Source organism: Pteronotus mesoamericanus, unplaced genomic scaffold, assembly GCF_021234165.1.
Source record: "Pteronotus mesoamericanus isolate MK-2021 breed Mesoamerican mustached bat unplaced genomic scaffold, CSHL_Meso_final scaffold_21, whole genome shotgun sequence".
NCBI classification, from domain to species: domain Eukaryota; kingdom Metazoa; phylum Chordata; class Mammalia; order Chiroptera; family Mormoopidae; genus Pteronotus; species Pteronotus mesoamericanus.
Window position 1 is genome coordinate 13292580 of NW_026555310.1, and position 23560 is coordinate 13316139.

Sequence of the window (23560 nt, forward strand, 5' to 3'; positions counted from 1 at the left end):
TGCTCTCATGTGGCCTGAAGCCTGCCACTGGGTTTATTGGTCCTGGGGATCTTGGGAGGGATTCTGGTTAGGCACAAGTTAGGCACCACCTGAGACAAGCCCTGGGCTACCTGTTTGGTGGTATAAAGTGTTCCAGAGTTTGTGGCTGCCTCTGCTGGGCCTCGGTGTGTGTGGGAGGGGCCCAGTGGCATACCAAGTCTGGCTTTGACCAGCACCAAGCCAGGGACAGGCCAGCAAAAGGCTGGGGGAAGCCTGAGATCTGCCTCTGTCTGCCAGCTGCCTGTTAACCCAGTCAGTGGAAGAGCCTCTGGTGGTGCCTGGTTAGTGTGAAGTAGTTTCTCAGTGAGTCACCACGTAGGCAGTAGTGGTGTTTTCAAGGCTGATACAGATTCAAATTCGGTGCCAGTGCTGGGTTTCAGGTCACTCATCAGCCGCCTCCTGCCAGGCGTTTGTATACCTTTGTGGTGGAGAGGGTCCTCAGGGAGTTGTCAGAGTGAGACCAGAAGAGTTCATTAGTCTAAAACAGACCGAGATTTGGCTGTGTGGAAGGAGAGCTGTGCCCAAGAATGGTGGTGCTGCTGGAATGCGAGAGAAAAATGGCCCTTGTCTTAGGGCCACACAACTCAGTTTTTTACATCTCCTGAGTCAGCCCAGACCTCTTCAAGAACCTTCCATGAAAGCCTGCACTGTGAGTCCAGGCTGGTGGCAGTCAGCTAACTCCTCTGCAGGTCTAGAGCTTGGCAGGATAAGGACACAAGGAGTTTGGAGAGTGAGGCCAGTGCATTCCCTTAGGCTGATGCCACATGCAGAACAGTGCTCAACCTAGGAAAGATGGCTTCTGTGGATGATGTGGGTGAGGGACCTTGGAGCCTGTACCTTTTGCCTTGTCCTTGAAGTAACAAGCCCTCTGAGCCACTTTCCCACTGCTGGAGCTCAGGGTGAGTGGCTACCAAAGAGATTTTGTGTGCTGCCCCTTTAAGAGGGTGCCTGAGTTTCTCGCAGACTCCTATCTCTCCCTGGCAGTCAGAATCCCTACTGATTTTCACAACCAGATGTTAAGCGGGCCCTTCTTTTTGGCTCTTGTGCCCTGGGATGGGGAGCCCAGCATGAGGTTGAAACCCAAAGCTCCTCAGGGGGAACCTTTGCCGCTGAAATATCCCTTTGGATCCTCAGGCCCTGCAGATGGGTGTCCGGCCAGCCCTGGTTGCATTCCACCCTTCTTACCAGTGTCAATGTGGCTTCCTCTGTAAATCCTTGGTTATAAGACTTCTGTTCCGCTAGTCCTCAATTCGTTGTTCTATAATTTAGTGGTAATTCCAGTTTGGTCCTGAGAGTAGAGGATTGTAACTCCTACTTACATGGCTACTGTAATGGATCCATCAGATTCTTCTGTGTGGTCTGATGATAGTAACATTACTTAAAAACAACAACAAGTCCATGTATGTTCTTGGAGTTGTGAAACAAATTTTCTCAGTGAGTTGACTCGAAAAGGTTGGAAAGAGTCTTCGGTGAGTCACAGACATTAATAACAGTTTTAGGCTCTGTTTTGAAAATAGCACATATGTAAATGCATGTATATGTATATGTATCCATTATCTTCTGTATTCTTTTGTCACTGCCTAACTTCCCTTCACCCATCTGGCAGCTAGGGGCAGGCACTAGGGGCTCAGAGAGACAAGTTGGCTGGATCTCTCCTTCCCGTCCTTTGCCTCTCTTCAGCAGCTGGGCTGCCTTTTAAGGTGAATGGGCCGTTGTAGCCAAAGAAAGCCCAGAATACCTGCAGAAGGGAAGCAGAAGGTGACACAAAATAGCCCCCCAGAAGATGGTAACATCAAAAAGATTAGTTCATCAGAGGTCACAGTTTCCTGCAGCTTAAAGTCTTAATAGAAAAATGTCAAGTCACATCTTCACATTACCCTCCTGTCTGTGACAGTGCCTTGCGCTTGCCTTGTCTTTCAGGACCTCAACAGTTGAAGAGAATTGGCCAGTTATTTTGACTAATGCCTTTCAAATTGGGTTTGTCTGATTTTTCTTATGATTATATTGAGATTGTGCATGACTGGGGAGGATACCAGAGAGGTGATGTGTCCTTGTCAGTGTTTTATATCAAGGGGTACTTGATGACAATATATGGTTTGAAAATACCCCCAGTGCTAGTAGATGATAGAAGAGGAGACGTATCTCTGAAGTTCCCTTTCCGACTCTGAAATTCACTCTGAAAGCTCTAAGCTTTTGTCTGCATGTGATTTTCTGCTTCAGTAGCTTGGAGATAGTGATAGTGGAGGGAAGGATACTAAATAAGTAAAAAGCATTCCAACTAATGTAATTCCCCTCTGACCTTATTCATGCTCTCAAAACACTTTTTAGAAGCATTAAAAGATGGGCTTGGTTGAAAACCCAACATGAAGCTTGCATTATGGTTGAGGTGGAAAGTTTATATTGAAGGTACTCATCATGTCTGGGAGTAACAGGATATTACATAGAATCACTCTTCTCAGAAGAGCCTTTGAATTTTACACATGATGGGAAATTACAATCAGATCCATCAATTAAAGGCACAGCATTAACCTCTTCTTTAATCACTGACATTGGTGGATATTTTAATTTTATTCAGGAAGAAAATAAGGCTTATGTATAAATAAAAATGAAAGAATTTCGAGTATAAAAACTTTATTGCTGGTGCTCCCCTGTTGAATACAGTGATTTTCTGGTTACCTGACCTGAAATGAATTGTAAGTCAGTGGCTCAAGAGAGCACAATACAGTAATTCAAGGTTCCAGGTTTTGCCTATGAAGCATAAATATTTAAATATTTGCATTACTATTTCTGAATGAGTGGATTAACTAGCTGTGAAATATTAGCTCATGTTCTTACAGGTATGATTGAAATATTACATTCAATCCTTACCCACCCCAGGAAAAAAAAAAAAACTCCACAAATCCCCGTGTTCTATGGAATGTTAAAAAGAAAATCTCATTTCAGCGTCTTGCTTCACTGAACTGGTGCAAGGTCTGTGATATGATATGGCACCCATATTGCAGTGTCGAATTTAAGATTTCATTGTACACAAGTGCACTCCACTTTCCCTATACTCTCTAAAAATTGTTTGAAAGTTGAAATTTATAACTTAAGAAACAGAGCTTGAAACCTGAAGAGTTTTTTTTTAAGGCAATGTTGGTTTTGCAATGCATTTTATGTTTTGTAAGCTTGTTATTCTAAGTATTGGGATATTAAAGGAAAATTTATCGCTTGGACTTCCAAGACCAGGAACTCCTTACTTATCTAGGGATCATGCACTAACATTCTGTTTTACAAGGGTCATATTAGTCTTATGTATGAAAAAAATAGCAGGTGTTTCCTTTTTAGTATAAGAAAATGATAAGCATTTCACCATGATCAAATTGTTTATCATTATTATTGAATATAATAATATAAACCATAGACAATTGTATTCCCCCAATAGTGCATTTGCCAACTTCCCAACTAATATGTTGCTATTTTCACATATTTTGATTCTATGTGTATTTTAAATCTCACCAGACACGATGATAATTTTATGCAGCCAATATTGATACATTTTTATTACCAGAAGTCCATAACTTTTTCAGATTCCCTTAATTTTTACCAAGTATCCTTTCACTATCCTATGATCCCATCGAGGATACCGTATTACATTTAGTTTTCTTACATCCTTAGGCACCTCTTGGCTGATTCTTTTCATGACTAGGCTAAGGCTAAGGGCTTTGGAGAGAAAAACCACAGTGGTAAAGTGCCGTTTTTATCAAGTCATATCACACTATCAGCATGACTTTCACTTTTGATGTTAACCGTGATCATTTGACCGAGGTAGTGGTTGCTAGGTTCTCCACTGTAAAGTTACTCTTTTACTCCCTTTCCACACTCTACTCCTTGGAAAGAAGTCACTATGCACAGACCACACTGAGGAGTGGGAGTTATGCTCCTCTTTAAGGGCAGAGTATCTATATGAATTATTTGGAATTCTTTTGCATTGGAGTTCGTCTCCTCTTTCTATTTATTTTGTTATTCAAGTGTTTAGGTTATGGGCATTTATTTTATACTTGAATTATAATATAGCTTTGCTTTATAACTATTTTGTTAATCAAATTGATCGAGCTTTGGCCATTAGGAACTCTTTCAATTGTATACTGCATTCCTTTGATATAACACCATTGTTGTGGGTTTGTTGATTTTGTGCTTTTTTTAAGCACCTCATTATTTTCTGGTACTACAAGACCCTCCTCCAGGCTTATTTTTCTGCTGCAGTTCTAGGACCAACCATTTCTCCAAGGAACCCTGATTTCTTTTATTGTGTAATGGGATTAGAAATAAAGATTTGGGTCCTAGGTATGCTCATTTCTACTGGGGTGACATTACTTCTAGTCTCTCTCATCTGACAGAGCAAGAACATACATGTGTGTTTACTCATATATATACATATATATACACAAATACACAATATAGAATCTATGGTATATGTATAAATCATACAGATAGTGTGAAACCATCTGTTTCAATAGTTCGCTAAATATGAGTTGATACTAGTATCTCTAATCTATTAACACATGGATTGTTCGTTCTTCCCTTGCTTATCTGTAGACTCTCTCTTCAATAGTGAGAAACCTGTTTCAAGTATCCTCCATTTATATACTTAATTGCTTAATTCCAACGTGCTTGTATAGCAAATTCAAAATTGTTTACATGTATCCTGTGAGACACAGCTTTACCAACCAAAGAACAGAGCTATGTACAGTTTCTTACAGTCTACAGTTTCCAGTTACTTAGGTTATCACTGTTTCTATTCACCCTCTTCAGTGAAATTTATTCATACATTGGCAATATGATTGGATTTATATTGGTTCTTCCCTTTAAAAAAATACTTTTGTTTCATCATGTTTTATTCTGGATATTGTCTTCTGACCTATGTTCCAATTCATTAACTCTCTATTCAACTGGATTTACTGTACTAAAACCAATTGGGTTCTTCATTTTGGTTATTATATTTTTCAGTTGTGTATTTTTCAACTTGATTTTTTAAAATAGTTTCTAGTTCCCTGTCATGATTTTCAGTTATGCCTATTACCTCTTTGGACATATTAAACATATTCTGTGTCCCATGACCTTATTTGGATTCCATGTGAGTTTATTTGCTTTGTATATTTTCCTCTTTGTTTGTGATCCCTTTGTCTTATTTTTTCTTTGGCTTGATTTAATTTTTATTGAATTTTAGAAATCATACTTGAAATAATGTCAGGTAAAGTGAGGTGTAAGATGGTATTCCTCCAGAAAAGATGTATTTTTAGCTTCTAGCAGGAAACTAGGGCCACTAGAAATCATGGATAACATTACTCTAAATTCAGGGATTGAGATGGTTTGAAGCAGGACTTATGCTATTGTGAAGATTGATTTATTTATGGTGCATAGCTCTTTTGGGTGTACCCAAGCCAAAACATGGGAGGTTTCCAGGGCTGGAGTTACTAGAAAGACTTTCTATCTAAAGTGACATATGCAAGTGCAATTTACATATACAGACATGCCATTGACAGGTGGTAGTTTGATATACATACCCTATATTAATATTAATATTAATATAGGATATGTAGTAAATTTATTCCTAAAAACTGGGGGGTATACTAGCTTATATAAATTTAATGTTTTAAAAAAGACATTTTTCTTTAGAGACATGCTATCTATTATTAATTTATTTTTAAAATCTAAAAGAGACAACTGTCCCATTTACTGTTTTTCTGAATCCAACTGCTCATTTATTTGGGTGGGAAAAAGGCTGCATAAATTCTGTCTACTAAATAGCACTAAGGAGAGGGCTCCAAAAAAGCAAGTCAGAGTTCATCTTGATTCTCTTTTCTGCCTTTTCAGAAGTCTGTGTATATTTTAATCTGCTAGTATTCATTTTCAGTGTGTCAGTTTTTTGTAGGTGCTAACATTGGACAGGTGGCCTTAATGCTTTTCATGAAACCTTAAAAAGATGAGTAATAAATAGGAATGTCACTTCTCTAGAAAAACTGAGGGCCACTGTGCTCACCTTTGATTAATACAGGCAGTTGGTGTCTGCAGCCTCATAGGTGAATTTTTCTCTCAGGAATGAGGTTCAACCAGATCATAAAGAATCATTCAACTCAATGCTTTGTATTTTAAGGAGATAATGAGTATCATGTCAGAAAACCTTAATAGATTTTTTTTTTTTTTTGGAAATGGTGTGTAACATTAGGCAAATCTAGGACAGAGGCTGAGTGTCAAGGAAGTTGTAGTCCATCTCTCAATATCTCTCACTCAAGTTGTTAGAGCATGGCTATCACAGCCTAAGGCAGGTTCTCATTTCTCATCTTATTTTGCCTTTTTTTAATCTTTCTTCCCCTCCCCCGCTGATCTCTCTTTCTCTCTCTCTCCTTTTCTTCCTCACTATGAGTTGTTGTCTCTAATATTAGGAACTCATTTAGCCAGTGACCAATAGGAACTCAATAGGTCATTTCTGTGACCTATTATGTAAAGCCAGGAGTGCTTGGAGCAATTTCTAATTCTTTCAATAAAGTGGCTGGAGTTGGTATTCTAACTCAGATGTCTCAATTTGGAAAAGGATAACCAGCTACATTCAAGATATTTTATGCTTGAAGATCCACGGCCATCTCACCATGACCCACATTGAACCCCCTTTTCCTTGTCATCTTTATTCCCAGACCAGCATGTGTTCTCCTACCCCACCACTTACAGATTGATCCATATCTACCAACATTATATACTTATGCAATATGTATTTCTATACTACAGATAGATATCGCATATATAACTTCTAGTCATGTAATATTGGAATCTGGGTATCAGTAAACATTTTTTATTATTATAATCCTCAAACATCTATAAAAGTAAAAGTAGTGAGGGTAGTTTAATGAATGTCGTATCAGGGACTATGATACTTCATATATCCCGTGTTTTCATGAGCCTTAGAATTGTGCCTAGCACAAAGCAGGTACTTTATACAACTTTGCTTATCAAACAGATTGCCAGTTTATCAAATGGATTTCCTCCTTCAAAAATAAGAACTTTGTGTAACTGCAATATTTGGAGCCCTTCTCCCCCCAACCCCTGACCTTTTTTTTGTTGTTCAAAATGAACTTGCTGCAGACCTGTGGCTATAGGAAATTAACAGAATCTTTTTTTTTTTTTTTTAAGTAGGACAAACTAGGCATCTTCTGCAGTTTTCTGAAGGTCTTATACTTGTTGAGTAGAGGAGGACTTATAACAGGCTTTTTTTCTCTAGTAAAAATGTATCTTTTATTACAATTTAAGATCATGGCTATTTGAAGGTACCTAACCCTAGAGTTTAAATGCCTCTAAGAGAATGGAAAAAAAAAATACATACATCAAGACCGAATTAAATGTTAATGAAATGTGAAAACATGTTTTATATATAGAGCTTTTTAAACAGTTTTTTTTTCATATAAAAGTTTCATATAAAAAGGCTAGAGCTCAGCAAGATGGGAGTTGGGAGTATAGAGCTGGTGGATTTCCCAGGGGGGTGGGAGGGAAATGGTCCTTGCCTCAGAGCTACACAATTCAGTTTTTCCCTGTTTGTCTTTGATACCCCGTGCCTACCCAAAACTCTTAGGAGCTCGCCAAGAAAGTCTGCCCCTGCACCGTGGGCCTGGGCTCGCAGCAACCAACAGACTTCCCTCAGGGCATGAGCTTGGCAGGGCTGGGCCACAGGGAGTAAGGAGGATGAGGCTAGTACCTTCCCTTGGGCTAATGCTGTATGAATTGGAGTGTTGACCCAAGAAAGGTCGCATCTGTGGGCAGAGTGGGCAAGGGACTCGCTACAGGCACTTTAGCGGCTGTTCCTTTAGCCTTTCCTCAAAGTCACACAACCTTCTAACCAGCCTTCCCTCTGCTGCATCCCAGGGTGAGTGGCCATGAAGGAGGTTTTGTACATTGGGTTTTTAAGAGGGTGCTAGGGTTTCTAGAAGACCTCCGTCTTTTCCTTGTAGACAGAATCCCTGCCAGTTTTCACAGCCAGATGTTATTTGGGTTCTTCTTCTTGGCTTTGGCACTCTGGGATGGGGAGCCCCCCCAGGGGTGAAGCCACTTGTTTCATTTGTTCCACTTGTTCCTCAGACCCTTGCCTCTGAGATTTGCTCTGGATTCCCAGCAGCAGTAGGTGGGTTTGGGGCAGGCCCTTTTTACATCTCTGCCCTCCAGCTGGTCTTGATGTGGCTTCTTCTGTAAGCCCTTGGTTATAGGACTCCCATTCAGCTAGTCTTCAGTTGGTTATTCAGGTTGAGTGTTCTGTAATTTAGTTGTAATTCTGGTTTGGTCCTGGGAAGAGGTGAGGGTAACTGCCATCTAGTCTGCTGCCGTCTTGGATCTCCTCCTGGACACATGTAGAGACTGCCCTACAGGTTTTAGTTGTAAATGAGAATACATGTAATATCCATTTTTTTTCCCACTATTTATAGATCATAGAAATGATTGTAAGGTTTTAACAGTTTAACCACTTTACTCAAACAAGGCCTTTTAGAGCAAAACTACTGACTACAGTACTTATTGATTTGCTTTAAATATATTTTAAAATTTTTTCCTCAGATTTAAAGTCATATGTGTATTATAAAAATTTTGGGAAAAATCTAGAGATGTAAACAGATAAATAGTCATGGAGTAAATTTTATTCTATAAATGCAGTCAGAGAGCTTGAGAATTATAACATAGAAAATTAGTTTAGTTTCAGTTAAGTCAACAGGAAATAGCAAAATGGTATTATTAAATCAAAAGGAAATTGTTGGTGATTTATTATTAAAGTCTGTTTATCATATTTCTCTGTATAGTGAAAATTATTTCAATATTATACTCAAAAACCATGAACAGAATATTATATCAAATGTAATTTTCCTCTTATCTTAATAAAATCTAAGAATAATTTATGATAGGGAAAAAGATACTTATAAGAATAAACAACTGAAAACCATGTTTGATACTTTTTAAAAAGTACTTATTTATAATTTAATATACGGTTTTTTAAATAGGACAGGTTATGAAGGAAACTAAAAATTTCCAGTATTTTAAGAATTCTATAACAAAATTGACCTGAGAATCTCTTCAGTTATTCACCCAAATTCTCTGACTTATTCTGGAGACAAGCCACCTTTTTTCTAGGATTGGCTATTTTATTGTTCTATTTACTAATTGCCATAGGTTTATGAACTTATAACGAAACCTCACTTCTTGATTCTCCTTTTACCTAGGAAATGTATCTGAATAGATACAATGATGTGTTGTATCTATTTTTAACTTCACAGAAATGTCTTAGACGCTGAAAAGCAATCTGTGACTCACTTAATACATTTTCTCCTCTACATCTCAAGAATAGCACTGCATTTGTATGAAATGCAAATTCAGTGTTTTATTCAAAATAACTTTGAGCACGATTCAAAATGCAGGGGTTGGGAGGCAAGTATTTTATTCACTTTAAAATTTATTTATGACCTTATTCTTAAAAGGATCCAAGACAGTTTATAATAAGATATAATAAGCTTATTGTAGAAAGCATATAGTAACACATGGTGAACTAAACTATGTGAAGAAATTGAAGCAAAGGGGAAAATAATTGTGAGCTATCTGAAAAGCCTGCAGGGAACAGTAGTAGTACATCGTGAAGACATATCCTGCTAGCAATGGGCCACAGATTTGGCTTTAAGTCCTCTACTCAGAAGGGAAGTCTCCATTTCGTAATGAACAGGGTCCTTTCAGAGTAGAAAACACGAACAAGAAGCACAGATTCCTAGCACTGAGACCAAAGAGAATTGTACTCCATTGTTCATCATTAACTTCTTAGAATACCAAATTTGACCAGAACAAGACAGAACAAAGTATCCAAAAACTGCTTCTTCGAAAATTCCACAATGACTTCAACATGGGCAATTCAATGTTCATTTTGGTAAACCTGACCACTTGCAATTGGGTCTAGATTTGCTACGTTAGTAGGCTGACTTTATCCAGATGGATGTATTACTTGGGACTTGATTGAGTAATTGCATTTATTTGAGAAGAGTAAATAGTGCTCATCTCTACCAAGTTTTTGATTAGTGTTGAGTGGCAGGAATTTTGTTAACAATAAGAGCTGAATGTAAACAGTTAACCAAATAGGGGTAGGATTTGCACAAAGAACTACCATTCGGCCTTAAATGATCCAGGTTTTACATTTTAAGGCCTCTATATTAAATTTCTACCCTCATGGTGAGCTCTAGTTATATAAGACTTGTCTATACTTATCAGTATCCAAGTGTTGTGTTTGAAGTGCTATAAATAGAACCCCTATCTCAATGATTATTACTTAAGATATCAGAAACAATAGCAATGGAGATGAAAGATAGATTCCAAACAGAACCTCCATAACTCAAGTTTTTAAGATCTGCAGTGAAAGAGATCACAAGCTTTAGTTTGCATTTCTGAAGGTCAAAGAGAACTATAGGAAATATGTAGCTCTGAAGTACTATTTTAGAAATTTCCTCCTATAATGTGAAAAAGTGAGTGCTAGGGGTTTGGGCTCATAAATGACTATGTATTTATCTGAGTCTCTAATTGTCCTTTCCTTTAACCATTTTCATGTGTATAGATCTATGCCTGAAAATTAAATATCAAAAAGGTCAAGGTGATACTGATATAAAGAGAAATGCCTTGTATAGAATACTGTGTACATGTATAAGATCTTTGAAATCAAGAGAACTGGGAAGCTAGATATCTATTTAAATGGCTGTATTTTAAATAGTTTTTTTAAAAAGCACTTTTAATTGCAAAAGTTCTAATCAAATGAAAGGACAGCTGGATTTTTCTTTCACATTTCGTATTTATAAATCATTTTGCATGGCTAGACACAACTCCTTTGTGGCTTGTCACTGGTCATCAGGTCTATGGGAGGTTTATGGATTTTAGTGATTGACATCTAAGCCTTAAACCGATGTGGGGGTTTGGGAAAATGTCCATTTTTATTGTAATGAACAGCTTGTATTTGCAAAGCAAATGGGCCAATCTTAAATTGTATGATAAAAATAGCAGCAAGATTTCCTAAGTTTATTATAGGACTTTAGCTCCTACAATCTTTATCTTCTTCCTTTGAGGCAAATCATTTCACCATGCCACTGAATACCAGCATTTCACCTTTATTTCTCAGCAGTGTGTGTTCAACCTGGTGTTGACCATTAAATCAGCACAAAGTAATGGAATACAGATCACCTCTAAACTGATGAATGCGTCACATCTTTTACAGTTGCATAGGTCAGCCTCTGTTACCATGCTGATAAACATTTTATACTGGGAACCAACACATGCTTACTTAGTCCCCATCCCGCCCAACTCAAACTGAGAAGGCATCTGTAGAGGGCCTGCTTTCTGAGAAGATAGTGGCAATTGTTTTAAAAAGGTGAAGAAGTGTTAGTATTAGCAATATACTTTTAAATTATTCTTACTGAAAATAAGACTTGGTGACTATTACCCATATTAATATGGGATAACCTTTTAAAAAGTGTCCTATTACATCGTGATCATAGGAAAGTTTGGTGATTTTTGTATATTCATGATTATTGATATGGATAATAATAAATTTTTGAGTGTCTTAAATCCTAGTAAACAGTTAATCATTACAGAATATCAAATGTTTTTGAGATATGAGTTTATAAAACTAATATATCTGTTTGAAATATTAATATTGGTATGATAAATTAAATAACATAATAATGAATGTGCACAAAATGCAATTTTTGAGTATACTAAGTTTTGGGTTAAAGAACAATGAAATTATGTATCAGCCTCTTTTAAATATAAGCTAAGCTATGCTTATAACAATATCAAGCACGTCTTTCATGATTAAACTATATAGTTCTAAAAAATAAATATAATTGACAAATATATGAGAACTAATATTGTCTTTTTTTCCCTTAATTTTAGTCATGATTTCATTGGAGAATTTACAACAAGCTATAGGGAACTTTCTAGAGGGCAGTCACAGTTCAATGTATATGAGGTAAGAGGAATTATTTTATTATTTTCCTCTGGAATAAATATATTTATGCTTTAAAAGTATAGATTTTGAAAAGGATGATTGTCAAAGGTTAACTTAGTACCCATATAAGTGAGAATCTTTAAACTTATTGAGCAGACTTGTTTCTAAGATTAAATGATATTGTTTCTCTTCAGGTCACATGGTCTTTTAAATCTGTTTTATGACATTTAAAATCTTGCCTATGTAACTTTTTCTTATTTTTAAAATACTCAATAGGATGCAAGTTTATTTTTCTTAAAGCCTCACTCTTTATGTTTTGCCTTCCTACCAACCTCCTCCTTAAGCCCTTTTTAAAACAAAGTAAAATATTCATTTTAGTTGTGCCAACATGGTGCTATAAAATGAACTGTGGCCTTTAGTGTGTTTGTACACATTCACTGTTGTTTAGATGAATACTGAAGGCAGTGACAAGGTATGAGTCAGTCATTAAAGAAATCCAAGTTATTAAAGCAAGCACACTAGTTATTTCTGCCTTAACAGTACCTTGCCAGTTAACTACCAGATATGTGTTGAGCATATGGTATGTTTTAGCACTTCTAACTCTTGAGCTGTGTTATCTGTACATTCTCTATATTTTTAAATTTAATATTAATGGATAGCAAATCAGTATATCTCAGTACTTAGTCAGTAATGGTAACTATTTTCTTGCCAGATTGACACTAAAATTGACTTTTTTAAAGTTAAGAGGGGAGAAATCACCTTCTTCTACCACCTTCTTACTAGCCTAAGCCGCTGTATTACGTGCATTCATTCATGCATTAACTTCTAAATAAAATGTTTATTACATGGCTTCTTATTCCTACTCTGTGCCGGGCCCTGGAGATATAGAGATGAATAAAAATTACAGTGTTAATGGGCAATACACACACAGGAAACAGTGCATTTTGAAAAATGCTATATATAATAATATACTCAGTGGTCTATGAGATATTTGGGTGGGGGGCAAACTCAGCTCAAGAAAACTTCCCCGTCAAGGACAAACACTGAGTAACAGATCAGTTTTTCTATCTGGGTCTTCCAAGGAAGGAATATGAAGGCCCTGAGCAGGCAATGACAGTAACAAGACAGGTTGTACTTACACAGATGCCTGCTTTCTCTTCTACCCTCAAAGCTGAGGAGGAACGACACATGTACCAGCCCTCCTTGTACTTCGGATTCATCTGCTGCCTGTCACCACATAATCGTCCACAGATCACCACTTTGTATATGTTGGTGCACTCCTTGTTATATGCTCTGACAGTGTAAAACTTGGACTTGGCGATCACTTGCTGTTTAAGCAGACTTGTGGTCAGCCAGATTAAGAATTGGGCTTCCTCAGGTCTTCCCCAGTCATGCGTGGAGATCTGCACACATATTTGACCTTTTAGATTACCAGCTTTTTTTTTATTTTATTTTTATTATTTATTTATTTATTTATTTATTTATTTATTTATTTATTTTTAAGATGCCTGAGCTGGTAAAAGCCTAGGCTAGTTTTGGCAGGTAAATCTTTTGTGTGATTCCGGGAATGATAGCATTACCTCTAGAATTGCAATCATACTGGGTTGGAACTTGTCTGGAGGCTATTGCTAGGTCTGCAGCGGGGTCCTTGGTTGGCGTTATTACCAGGGACTTGACTGGACAAGGATTCTCTCTGTTCCCTAGGTAGATGACACTGGCTCTAGTACCTTGTTCAGTGCAGTGGTATTGGTCTAAGGCTCTTCTGCAGGGTGCACAGTTGAGTCTTCAGTAGCTGGCCTGTTACTAGGTGCACAGATATGTGTGGCTCCTGCCAGGTCTCTGGGAGGGCTCGCCCCTGAGTAGGCAGGACTGGTACTAGACCATGCCTTGGAGGACCTGGAACTAAGCCCCATAGCTATTTCACATTCCATAGCCAAGAATGAGGTCCGTAGACCTGGCTCGCACAGATGAGATTGTTTCGCCCTAGGTCCCTGGGGGTTGCGGGGGAAGGCGGGCCTGGACTGTTTCCTGACTAAGGCTACAGGGGCTAGAGCCAAGTACAGCGATGTTTCAGGATGCAGAGGTGCAGACACGAGTGCTTCCTGGTGCGTCTGCGTGCCAGCAAGACTGCTCACAGTCTGTGCCCAGGTGGGTCTGGAAATGAGTGCCGGGCCCTTAAAGATCTAGAGGTTGCAGACAGGATGGTTTCTACCTGGGACCCTGGAACCGCAGGACTGTTGGTGGACTGCAGCTGTGAGGGGGCGGGACCCGACAAAGGGCCCAGGAAAGGACCCCATCGGGGTCTGCAAGAGTGCAGATGGCGGTTTCTGCTGCTGGCTCCGTCTGCCAGCAAGCCTTCAGAGTCTTTCTTAATCTTTAGGTCTTTTCTCTCTGCTCCAGCCAGCTGATTACTTTTCCCCTCTTTTTAGAGTGTTGCATGTATATATTTCTTTTCATTGGAGCCCTAGTTTTTAAATAAATTCCAATTCAAATAATACTTACTCATAAATTCTTTCATCTTTCTTTCCCTTTCAAAATGCTTCCGTTATATTTTGGATTGAGATGTGCTGAAAGATCCTTTCTTAAGGCACTTACATGTTTGATTTATCCTACTCGATCTTTATATTCCCTATGTCCTTCAGTATCTTAGACAGTGTAGGAGTATGATAATATCTTCTCATGGTACAAACAGTCCAAAACTTAGTCTTCTATCCACAAACCACACCTTTACCAATTATTATGCAACTTGGGTGTCTAGTGGAAATGATTACTAGAATAAAGCAATAGAGTCAAGAGAACCCTTATTTATTTGCACATTTGGGCAATTTGGTATATTTAACCAAATGGAAAATTATCTTTTGACTATACTTTTCTTTTACAACTTACTATTTTTTTCTACAGAGCAAACGTTATTATTTAGAACCTTGGGTATTAAAGGTCTTTCTCACGTCAAGAGATGCAGATGGGTAAGAGCAATCAATGCATAAAGTGATTGAAAACACTAATGGAAAAATGTTTTTAAAGATGAATGTCCCTAGTCACTATTGCTGCGAAGTGGTGGCTACCTGGTTGTGCAGGAGTCATGTTAAAGGTGTTGTAAATGAAGAAATGGAGAAGGAGTAAAGGCAGCAGGCTGACTGCACATTTTAAAATAACTTAGTATCAAACCTAACACATTATAATTGCTTTATCTTTTTAAGGTGGTGAATCCCAAAAAGAAAGTAAAAAAGAAAAAATATATCAATTCGGGAACAGTAAGTCAAATACTATGTTATTCATTAAGGATTCAAATAAATAAATAAATACCATTTTTGATCAGAATAGAAGTAACTCAAGACTGAGTTGTTTCACTTAGAATTTTAATGCAAATGTATAGAATAGAAAAATAAACTTGCTGTTGGAACGTTTCTAATGGAGACACCTTACGGGAGATAATAACTCACTTTCTTTAGGTTGTTCCAGGGGCTGTAGGATTTCCGAGGGAAGCTGAGGTTTTGTTAGGAATCCTTCATTTAGTGGAACCACTGTAGAGGGAATCAAGCAGACATGAAAGGGGTTAAGGGGTAGTAAGATATACTTTATTCTTTATGTGCTACACTTGATTATTATGACCCATTTTATGGCCTGTGAAAGTACTTGTGTATAGTGCATTAAAATTTACAACTCTGTAGGAATGCTGGACTAAATCAGCACAGGAAGCGGCAAAAATGAGAGGATCTTAAAATTTTGAAAAATCATAATCATCCTATTTTGATAAAACATACCCTGAAGACTTTATCCTAGGAGTAATTCTCCTTGGGAAAAGCAAAACCTACATTCTCTCAAAGTTTCCTTTTAAAGATTTCTGTAAAGCAAGACACTTAAACTATTGGATGGCTTCATTATGGGACCACAGCAGAAAACACATTTCCTCTGATACAGCCTAGCTCATTGGCTTTGATTTTTTAGTTTTTGACCATTTTCCAACTCTCTTCTTTCATCTAAAACGGGAAGCAACACCATGTCCTTGTAGATCTTTTTTATGCTGTTCTTTTAAGGAAGTAAAATGGTCATAGAAATGATTTAGTTAAAAACTTTTGGCCATTTTCCTTCTGATAATTTTAAGTATAAAGAACAATCAGTCCTGCAGATTTTAATAGGAATAATATCTTTAATTTTCAATGTAAGGACATGTGGTTATCTTCCTGATAGCCAGAAAAAAATCCATTTGGGGTTACAATTAGTACTAGAAGGTAATTCTGCCTTGTTTTTCTTTTTATTTTCCAGGTAACCTTACTCTCTTTCTTGGTAGAAACAGAAGTTTCATTCCTTGACTATATTAAAGGAGGGTAAGTGAAGTTGTTTCATTGCTTAAGCATTACTTTCAATGTGTGTAGCAAGTACAACCATTAGGGAATGAGCAACTTAAACGGTGACCTTTATTACGTTTTGATGGCAGACCAATTGCACTTTTGTTTCAGGCCTATAAGATAAACTTTTATACCAAGAGCTATTACTTTTGAGAAAAATTGCAACATTTTTATTTTTCTTGATAGATTTTCTGTCAAATTTTTTTTACTTTTTTTAGACATTGTAAGCCTTGCGGGCTTTCTGCTCATACTTATTAAGAAATCTCAACACCTATGTCAGCGGTTTTCAACCTTTTTTATGTCATGGCACACATAAACTGATTACTGAAATTCCGTGGGACACAAAAAAAATATATTTATTGTTGATATACCAAAAAATAGGTATAATTTTGATTCATTCACACCAGGTGGCTATTCTCCTGTTAGTTGTTCTTATTTTTAATTTGACAATCTAAGGAAAAGAGGTCGGTGCCCCAGACTAAACAGTCAGGTACTGCATGTTTTAAAAATTCTTGTGGCACAGTGGCTGAAAATTGCTGCCCTAAGTAGATAAATGCACTGCAGTGGTGGAAAGTCATATTAAAAACGAACTCATAATTACACAAAATTTCTGAACAATAGCAAAATAGAATATAATGAGTTGCACTCATTTCAGATAAGAATAATTAAAATAATTGACAAGTAATTATGTAATAGTTTCAATAATGGCTATTGACTCTCTTCAGAACAACATGTCAGAATTCCTAGTCTCTTACAACTAAAAAAAAAAATTCTGAATGCTCTTAAACACCTTGATAATATTTAGTATTCCTCATAGTAATCTTTTTTTCCAAAAGCCATACAGTGCTTTCCTTTTATTAGTTTTATTTTCAGGTTTGGGGAAAGAAATATTATGTCTCCCAAAATTTAAACATAAATATCTATATTTGTTTTTTACATTGTAAGCATAAAGTATGAAATGGTAAGAAGAAAAATTAGGTAAAATTAAAATAACTTAGTATGAAACTAGATCCCCTGTAATCATACATTCTAGAGACAATTATTGTTATAAATTTCTCAAACACACATTATTTTTGTAACAGTGGGATCACACTGTGCACAATATCCTATATATATTTTATACATTAAATATATCGTGTATATGTATTTCCATGTCAATACTTACATATCTACCTTGTTTTAACGGTTTTTAATTTTATGGATGAGCACAATTTAATTTAAAATTTCCCTGTGCTATACATTTTAGTTGCATGTATTTTATTTTCCTATTATAAACAAGGCTGCACTATTACAAACACACACGCACACACACACACACGCACACAAAACAAAACAAAACCCTGGTGCACTTCATTTTGTAGTTTGTTAGGTATTTCTAAATTGTGTTGCTGAAAGGGTGAAAATAATTTACACTTCTAACATTTGTATATGATTGTTGACTATATCCTTACCCTTACAGAAGAGTGCTGTTCCTTTTTCATTTTTGCTAATTAAATATATAAATATTATGAACTGTTCGTTTTTATCTGTGAAATCTCTGTTTATTAAATGTGATGTCCTTTGTAAAGGCTGATTGTTAATCAGTGATATCTCTGGAAACAGATTTCAAAACTCTTATTTTTTTTTTAACTTTTTCTTTTCTTCTGCTTTTTCTTCCCCCATTCCTACCATAAACAGTTCAGTATTTTTAACTGAGGACAGAAGACAGAAAAAGCTGGCTTGCTTGCAGCTTCATCCCTTAGTATGCTCAATATTTTAGCTAAACTTCCCCGGTATTCACATTTTGGTCTTTGGTCTCTACTCTTCTTCAGCACACACCTAAAAAGACTCTTCTTAATTTAGCCACATCTAGTCTTGCTTCTTTTTGCCTTGTGATTACTTTGAAGGAGAACAATAAAATATAATTTAACACTTTGGGCTACAATCAAGCAAACAACCCAAAATAGAATTTTGAAGGTCGTATTAGTATATTTGAAGATTTGTCTTCAAGGTTAGCTTTTTTGAAGATATGCTCCAGAATATTTCCAAATAAGCATGATATTTGAGAAGCTATTGGAACTAAGTGTTGAATTCAGTTTTATTTTTATAATAAGTCACAGTAACTCCTCATTTTTAACGTAAGATATCAAGATATCAGCATTTGGTACTGGTATTTGTGGATTGTTTTGTTGCTGACTTGGGTTAGGATCATTGTTGTTAATTTTTGCGGCATCAGTTCAGGGACTTACCATAGCCTTGCTAGTCTAGAATAAACTATTGTTGAGTTACACTGATTTGTGGTGACTCTTAATTGACAAGTTAAGCTAGAGGTCTTCAAAAAAAGTAAAAAATCTTCATATAAAATGAGAGTAACAATTAAATTGCTACTCGGGCTAGCTCTGGGCCATTTAAAATAAAGTTATTTGAGGTTTTCCTGTGTTGACTTTGTCCTCCGCATTAATTTTATGAAGCTTTTCCAAAACACCAGTGTCTGAGAAATGAGCAAGGAGGCAGAACAGGCGACTGATGTGGAATATGCGGGACTAACAGACCATGATTAAACTCTTAGACATTCTTAAATTGCACTTCAAAACTTCATCTCTCTTCTTGTTTCATCTCACAAAAAAATAATAGAATAGAAATGTATAAAAATGTGATTTGTTTTCTCATGAATCCAAGTAGAAATTATGCAGAATTAAGAATGAAGACATTTAAATATGAAACAAAACTGTTTTCCTAGTCCTTTAATACCTTCTCTTTCAAAGGAATGTTTTTTACAGGCCTAATTTTTAGTGTTGCATATTCTAGGATTCCATTATTTTAGTCATTATTGAAGTAGGTATTTACATGAAAATATAACCCTGATTGTGAAATCATTTGTTAGCTTGTTACTTTCCATTCACCATCTGAGTTCTTAAAACACTGTGTTTAGCTGTAGTTGCAGGGTTTCTGGATTCAGGTACACAGTGAGCAGGTGAGGCAAATGAAAGAGATGTATTCTAAATCAGCCAAGACCCCATTTTTATGCAAATATTCTGTGAAATAAAAATTGGATTCTTAGAACTTTTTTGTTTAAGCAGTAATGTGCTTTTCCTGCAGTATAAGATGCATTTTATGACTTGAGTTAGTAAAGAGTTTTGTTTTTTTCTACATAGGAATAGCCACAAAGAAGGTCTTAATGCAGAATAATAAAACCTGATTGCCTCTTCTGGATGATTGACTTTGGGGTCGTTATTTTTAACCATATTCTGTACATTTATTCCAGTGTTTTTAATTTCTCCGTTCTTATTAAGAAATAATTTTAAACATTAAAATGTCTCATATAACTGGCAACTAAAGATGTTTATTCAGTAATCCATTTATAGCATTGAATATTCCATTATCATTAACAAGGACAATGTCAGATTCATTTAAAAGCACAGAGTGTTTTGAAATCTGTGATACTCCTTTAGAGTAACATTCATTGTTATTATAATTATTATTGGTGAAGTGGGTTTATTGACCTCTAAAGATCTGTAAAATACATATTTCCATATTCCCACCAACTCACACTGTAAGTTTGGAGAGCAGAATAATAAATTTCCATTTGGTTTTATCTGCCCTGTAGTCCTCTATGCATTTTAAGTCTCCATAAAACTCTTTAGTACACCACTAAAATGGCCATGAACAAATACCTATGAAGGTTTCCACATCTCTTTGACTGGCAGGTGAAAGGAGAGAACAGATCCCAAATTCTGGTGCACCCTGAGCCAGTCTAAGCTCCCAGGTTTTAACATCAACACAAACCCTGCTCTATGCTTTTATCAGAAAATTGAGTGTATTAGAAACTTGCAGATCTACAGACTGTCATTTTCTTCCTCTAAAGAAACTCTTGTCCAACTGGTCCCAATGAGCCACTTTTATCCAGTGGTTACAAGTTTCCCTGGGTGTCATTTTGATTGTCTATTTATGTGCTGTGTCTTCTTAAAGAGACTGGCAATTTTTAAATATTTTTATAGAGCTAAACACAAAGTAGCCACAGAAAAAATATAAATTAATTAGAAAGCCATTTTAAGCTGGACCATAGACACTTTACCCTAAATTTCTTAACATAATGAAGCATTATAAATAAATAGGACTTTAAAACAGAGAGTATGACAATTCAGTGAACTGGATTACAAACCCCCACGTGTGTATCTCTCAGACTTTATCATCCTGTGACCTTTCTCTTCGCATGCCTCATACCACAATTAACAAACAAAACAGATGGGCCAGGCTTTCTGGGATTAAAAAAAAAATGCTTTTCTTTTGCTTCTGCCAGAAATAATCTCAACTTCACTCCATATCTAGGTTTGTAGTGACTTGAAGGAAGGTAATATTGAGATTAGAAGCAGCAAGTGTTTGTTTTCCTCACATCTTAGAAAAGGAACACGAGAGAAGGTAGTAGGGGAGATTTTAAGTGGCAGGTTCTGGGCAAGAATCAAAATAATAAGGAAATGTTTGGCAAAAGTCAAGTTGATTGTAAAAATGTGGTTGCTGATAATTGAGACAGTCCACACTAGGGGCCAAGAAGCTGGGTTCTGGCATCAATTGCCTCATTGAAATCCTAGATCGGCCTCTTGTTAGCCTAGCCTGTTCCCATTTCTATGAAACAGGAATAAAAATAAAAATGCTCATCTTACAGAGAGGCTATGTGAATTAAATGGCGTATAGTTAACCCTCAATAAATGCTACCTATCATTTTTCTGAATAATTTGAATTTATTTCAAGTCCCAATATATATTTACCTCACTTAATCATCATAATATTGTTGGCTGTAATTGTCCTTCTTATGGGAGACAGGGAGAGGAAAATGATATATTAAAATTTACAAAGTCAATAAATGTCACTGTTTTTGTAGTTCACTTCTCTTTGCAGGAATGCCAGAACATTTCTTTCATTCTAGTCAATCTCAACACAAACCTTTGACCCCAAATCTGAAATTTATCTAAAATTATTCATAAAAGGTTTATATTCCACTTAAAAAAAGTAAAAAGTCTTAGGAGAAAAAAAAAAAGAGCCACCTACCTATTGTAAACTAATTTTAAAGGCTAAAGTGGGCTTCTTGATACTGCTTATTTTAAACATGACTTGAATATCAGTAACTCCTGTTATCAACAAGTTCCATAAGGATTTTTTTTTCCTTAAAAATACTTGAAGTCAGTGCCTTAGTTTTATAAAATTGGTGGCATTATATTGGATGTGTTGCCTCAGGGAGCACATCTTGCCGGAACATGCAACACTATAAGGTTTTTATCCCCCCAATCCAATTTCTTATTTGAAAACCAAATATACGTGTCTAGGATTATTTTATAGTGCTTCTTGTTGTGGCACCCGAGTGTTTTGCTTTCATCAGATCAGTGGAGAGCTAAACCCTGCAGCACTGAATGGGGATAAATCTAATAAAAATAAAGCCATTCTGCCTTCTATAAGTACATTAACATGGAACATTATCATATTTAAACTACTCATCTAAACTAAGATTTAGAAAAGAAACTTTTACAAATATTAAGACTAAGAAACATTGCTTTGGATAATTCCTAATTCTAATGTTTTGACACGTGAAATGCATCCTTGAAAAGTCTGGAGATGTCATTATCTCCTTCAAGATTGCCAGCTTATGCTGTTTTTCAGGTGGTTTTTTTTCAATGCTGTCCATTGCGATGCCAAAGGAAACTCATGTATGTGTCATCATCAGCACTGGTGTTGGTTGAGCCAAAATATCAACAATCTCTTTTGTGTCAATCAGTTTCTTACTTATGTTTCGTTATCCGTGTATGCACTTTCAGTCACACTATCTCTGAAATAGTATTTGATGGTCAATTGAAAGATCGAGGACAGGGGAGGGGGAGAGAAACAATGATAAACAAGCGTGGCTCACTAAGGGCAGGTTCTGGTAGGGTAGGAGAATTTATTACTGATATTGCTTAGCATTGCTGGTGTATGGTGATATTAGGATGTAGATTGAGTACTAGAAGATTACACTACTGTTTCTGCTATCTACAAACACCCCCTGCTGACTATACTGTTTGGGGGTTTGTTTCCCCATCATTGATACACCACTGACCAACATTGTTAAGTAAAATTTCCTAGGGCTAAGAGACCAGAGAAAGAGTCTGACAACTCCATCACCATTATCAAGAGTTTATTAAGGGTAATTACCTAAAAGGTACTTGTTGGATGGTGGAAAGAGGAATAGATAGCCTCCTGCATTTAACCAACCCCCCGACTGTGCTTTTATCTCCTAAACAGTGAGCTGACATGCTGGGAAAGGAATGCTTGGGTGACCAAAGGGCGCAGGGACTTGGAGCACCTGTCAAGAGGTAGATAACATTTGAGGGCATCTTGATCTGGAGGTTGAACTAATGAGCATTTGTAATTAGCCCAGAGAAGCTCTTCTGTGCATTCCACAGCCCAAGGGCTAGTCAAGGCTCTGAGTTCATTCAGGAGTCAAAATGTTATATTAGCTTTAAGATGGAATCATCTTTATTTCTAACAAACACTATGGGAGGAATTAATGAAAAGGAAATGTACATTAATGTAAAGAGAGAACTGTCTTTTCTGACCCAACAGAGGGAAGGATTAATAGAAAGCAGGAGAGAATGACATGGATTGCTCAAGAGATTTGCCCTGCAGCATGTAGAATATTTGTTGTGTACAGATGCTTTAGGGTTTTATTTGTAATAATTAGAGGGCTTTGTCAAAGTAGCTGTTACCTATTTATCATATGAGATAACTGGGACTCAGACACTTGACAATTTTGCAAAGGAGTCACAACAAGCTAGCTATTTGTGATTCTGGGTTTCAAACTCCAATCTCTGAAAAGTTCATAGTTTTTCTTCTAGACATCATTGCCTCCTTATTTTCAAAATGATTCAGTTATATAGTGCTTGTATTTTTGATTTGGTGTTGATATTTTGATATGTCAATCATGAGATATTTTCTAAACTAATGGTTTGAAAAAAATGTTGGACATCTTGCATACCATCCTTGAGTTCTTGAACTGCAAGATCTTGGGAAGTTGTACTTTGGAACACCCCTACTGTGTTTTAAAAGAACAAAAACAGAAATCAATCTTCGAAGTCTGGAGAAAGCTCAAAGTTTTTTCAATTTGTGACAGCAAGAATTAGTAAGGACCAAGATTAGCGTAAATAGTTGAAGAATCACATCACTTGTCTCATTTCTTTTTATT

General features: G+C 36.5%; 1 protein-coding gene across 1 annotated transcript in view; it reads left to right on the top strand.

The window, feature by feature from the left end:
- The window catches only part of CPNE8 (copine 8), a 177437-nt gene that overhangs the window by 103424 nt on the left and 50453 nt on the right, over positions 1-23560 (top strand). The window contains exons 11-13 of the mRNA XM_054591256.1: positions 11968-12043; positions 15223-15276; positions 16289-16350. Coding sequence (XP_054447231.1) covers positions 11968-12043; positions 15223-15276; positions 16289-16350 — 192 coding nt within the window. The remainder of the gene's footprint in view (positions 1-11967; positions 12044-15222; positions 15277-16288; positions 16351-23560) is intronic.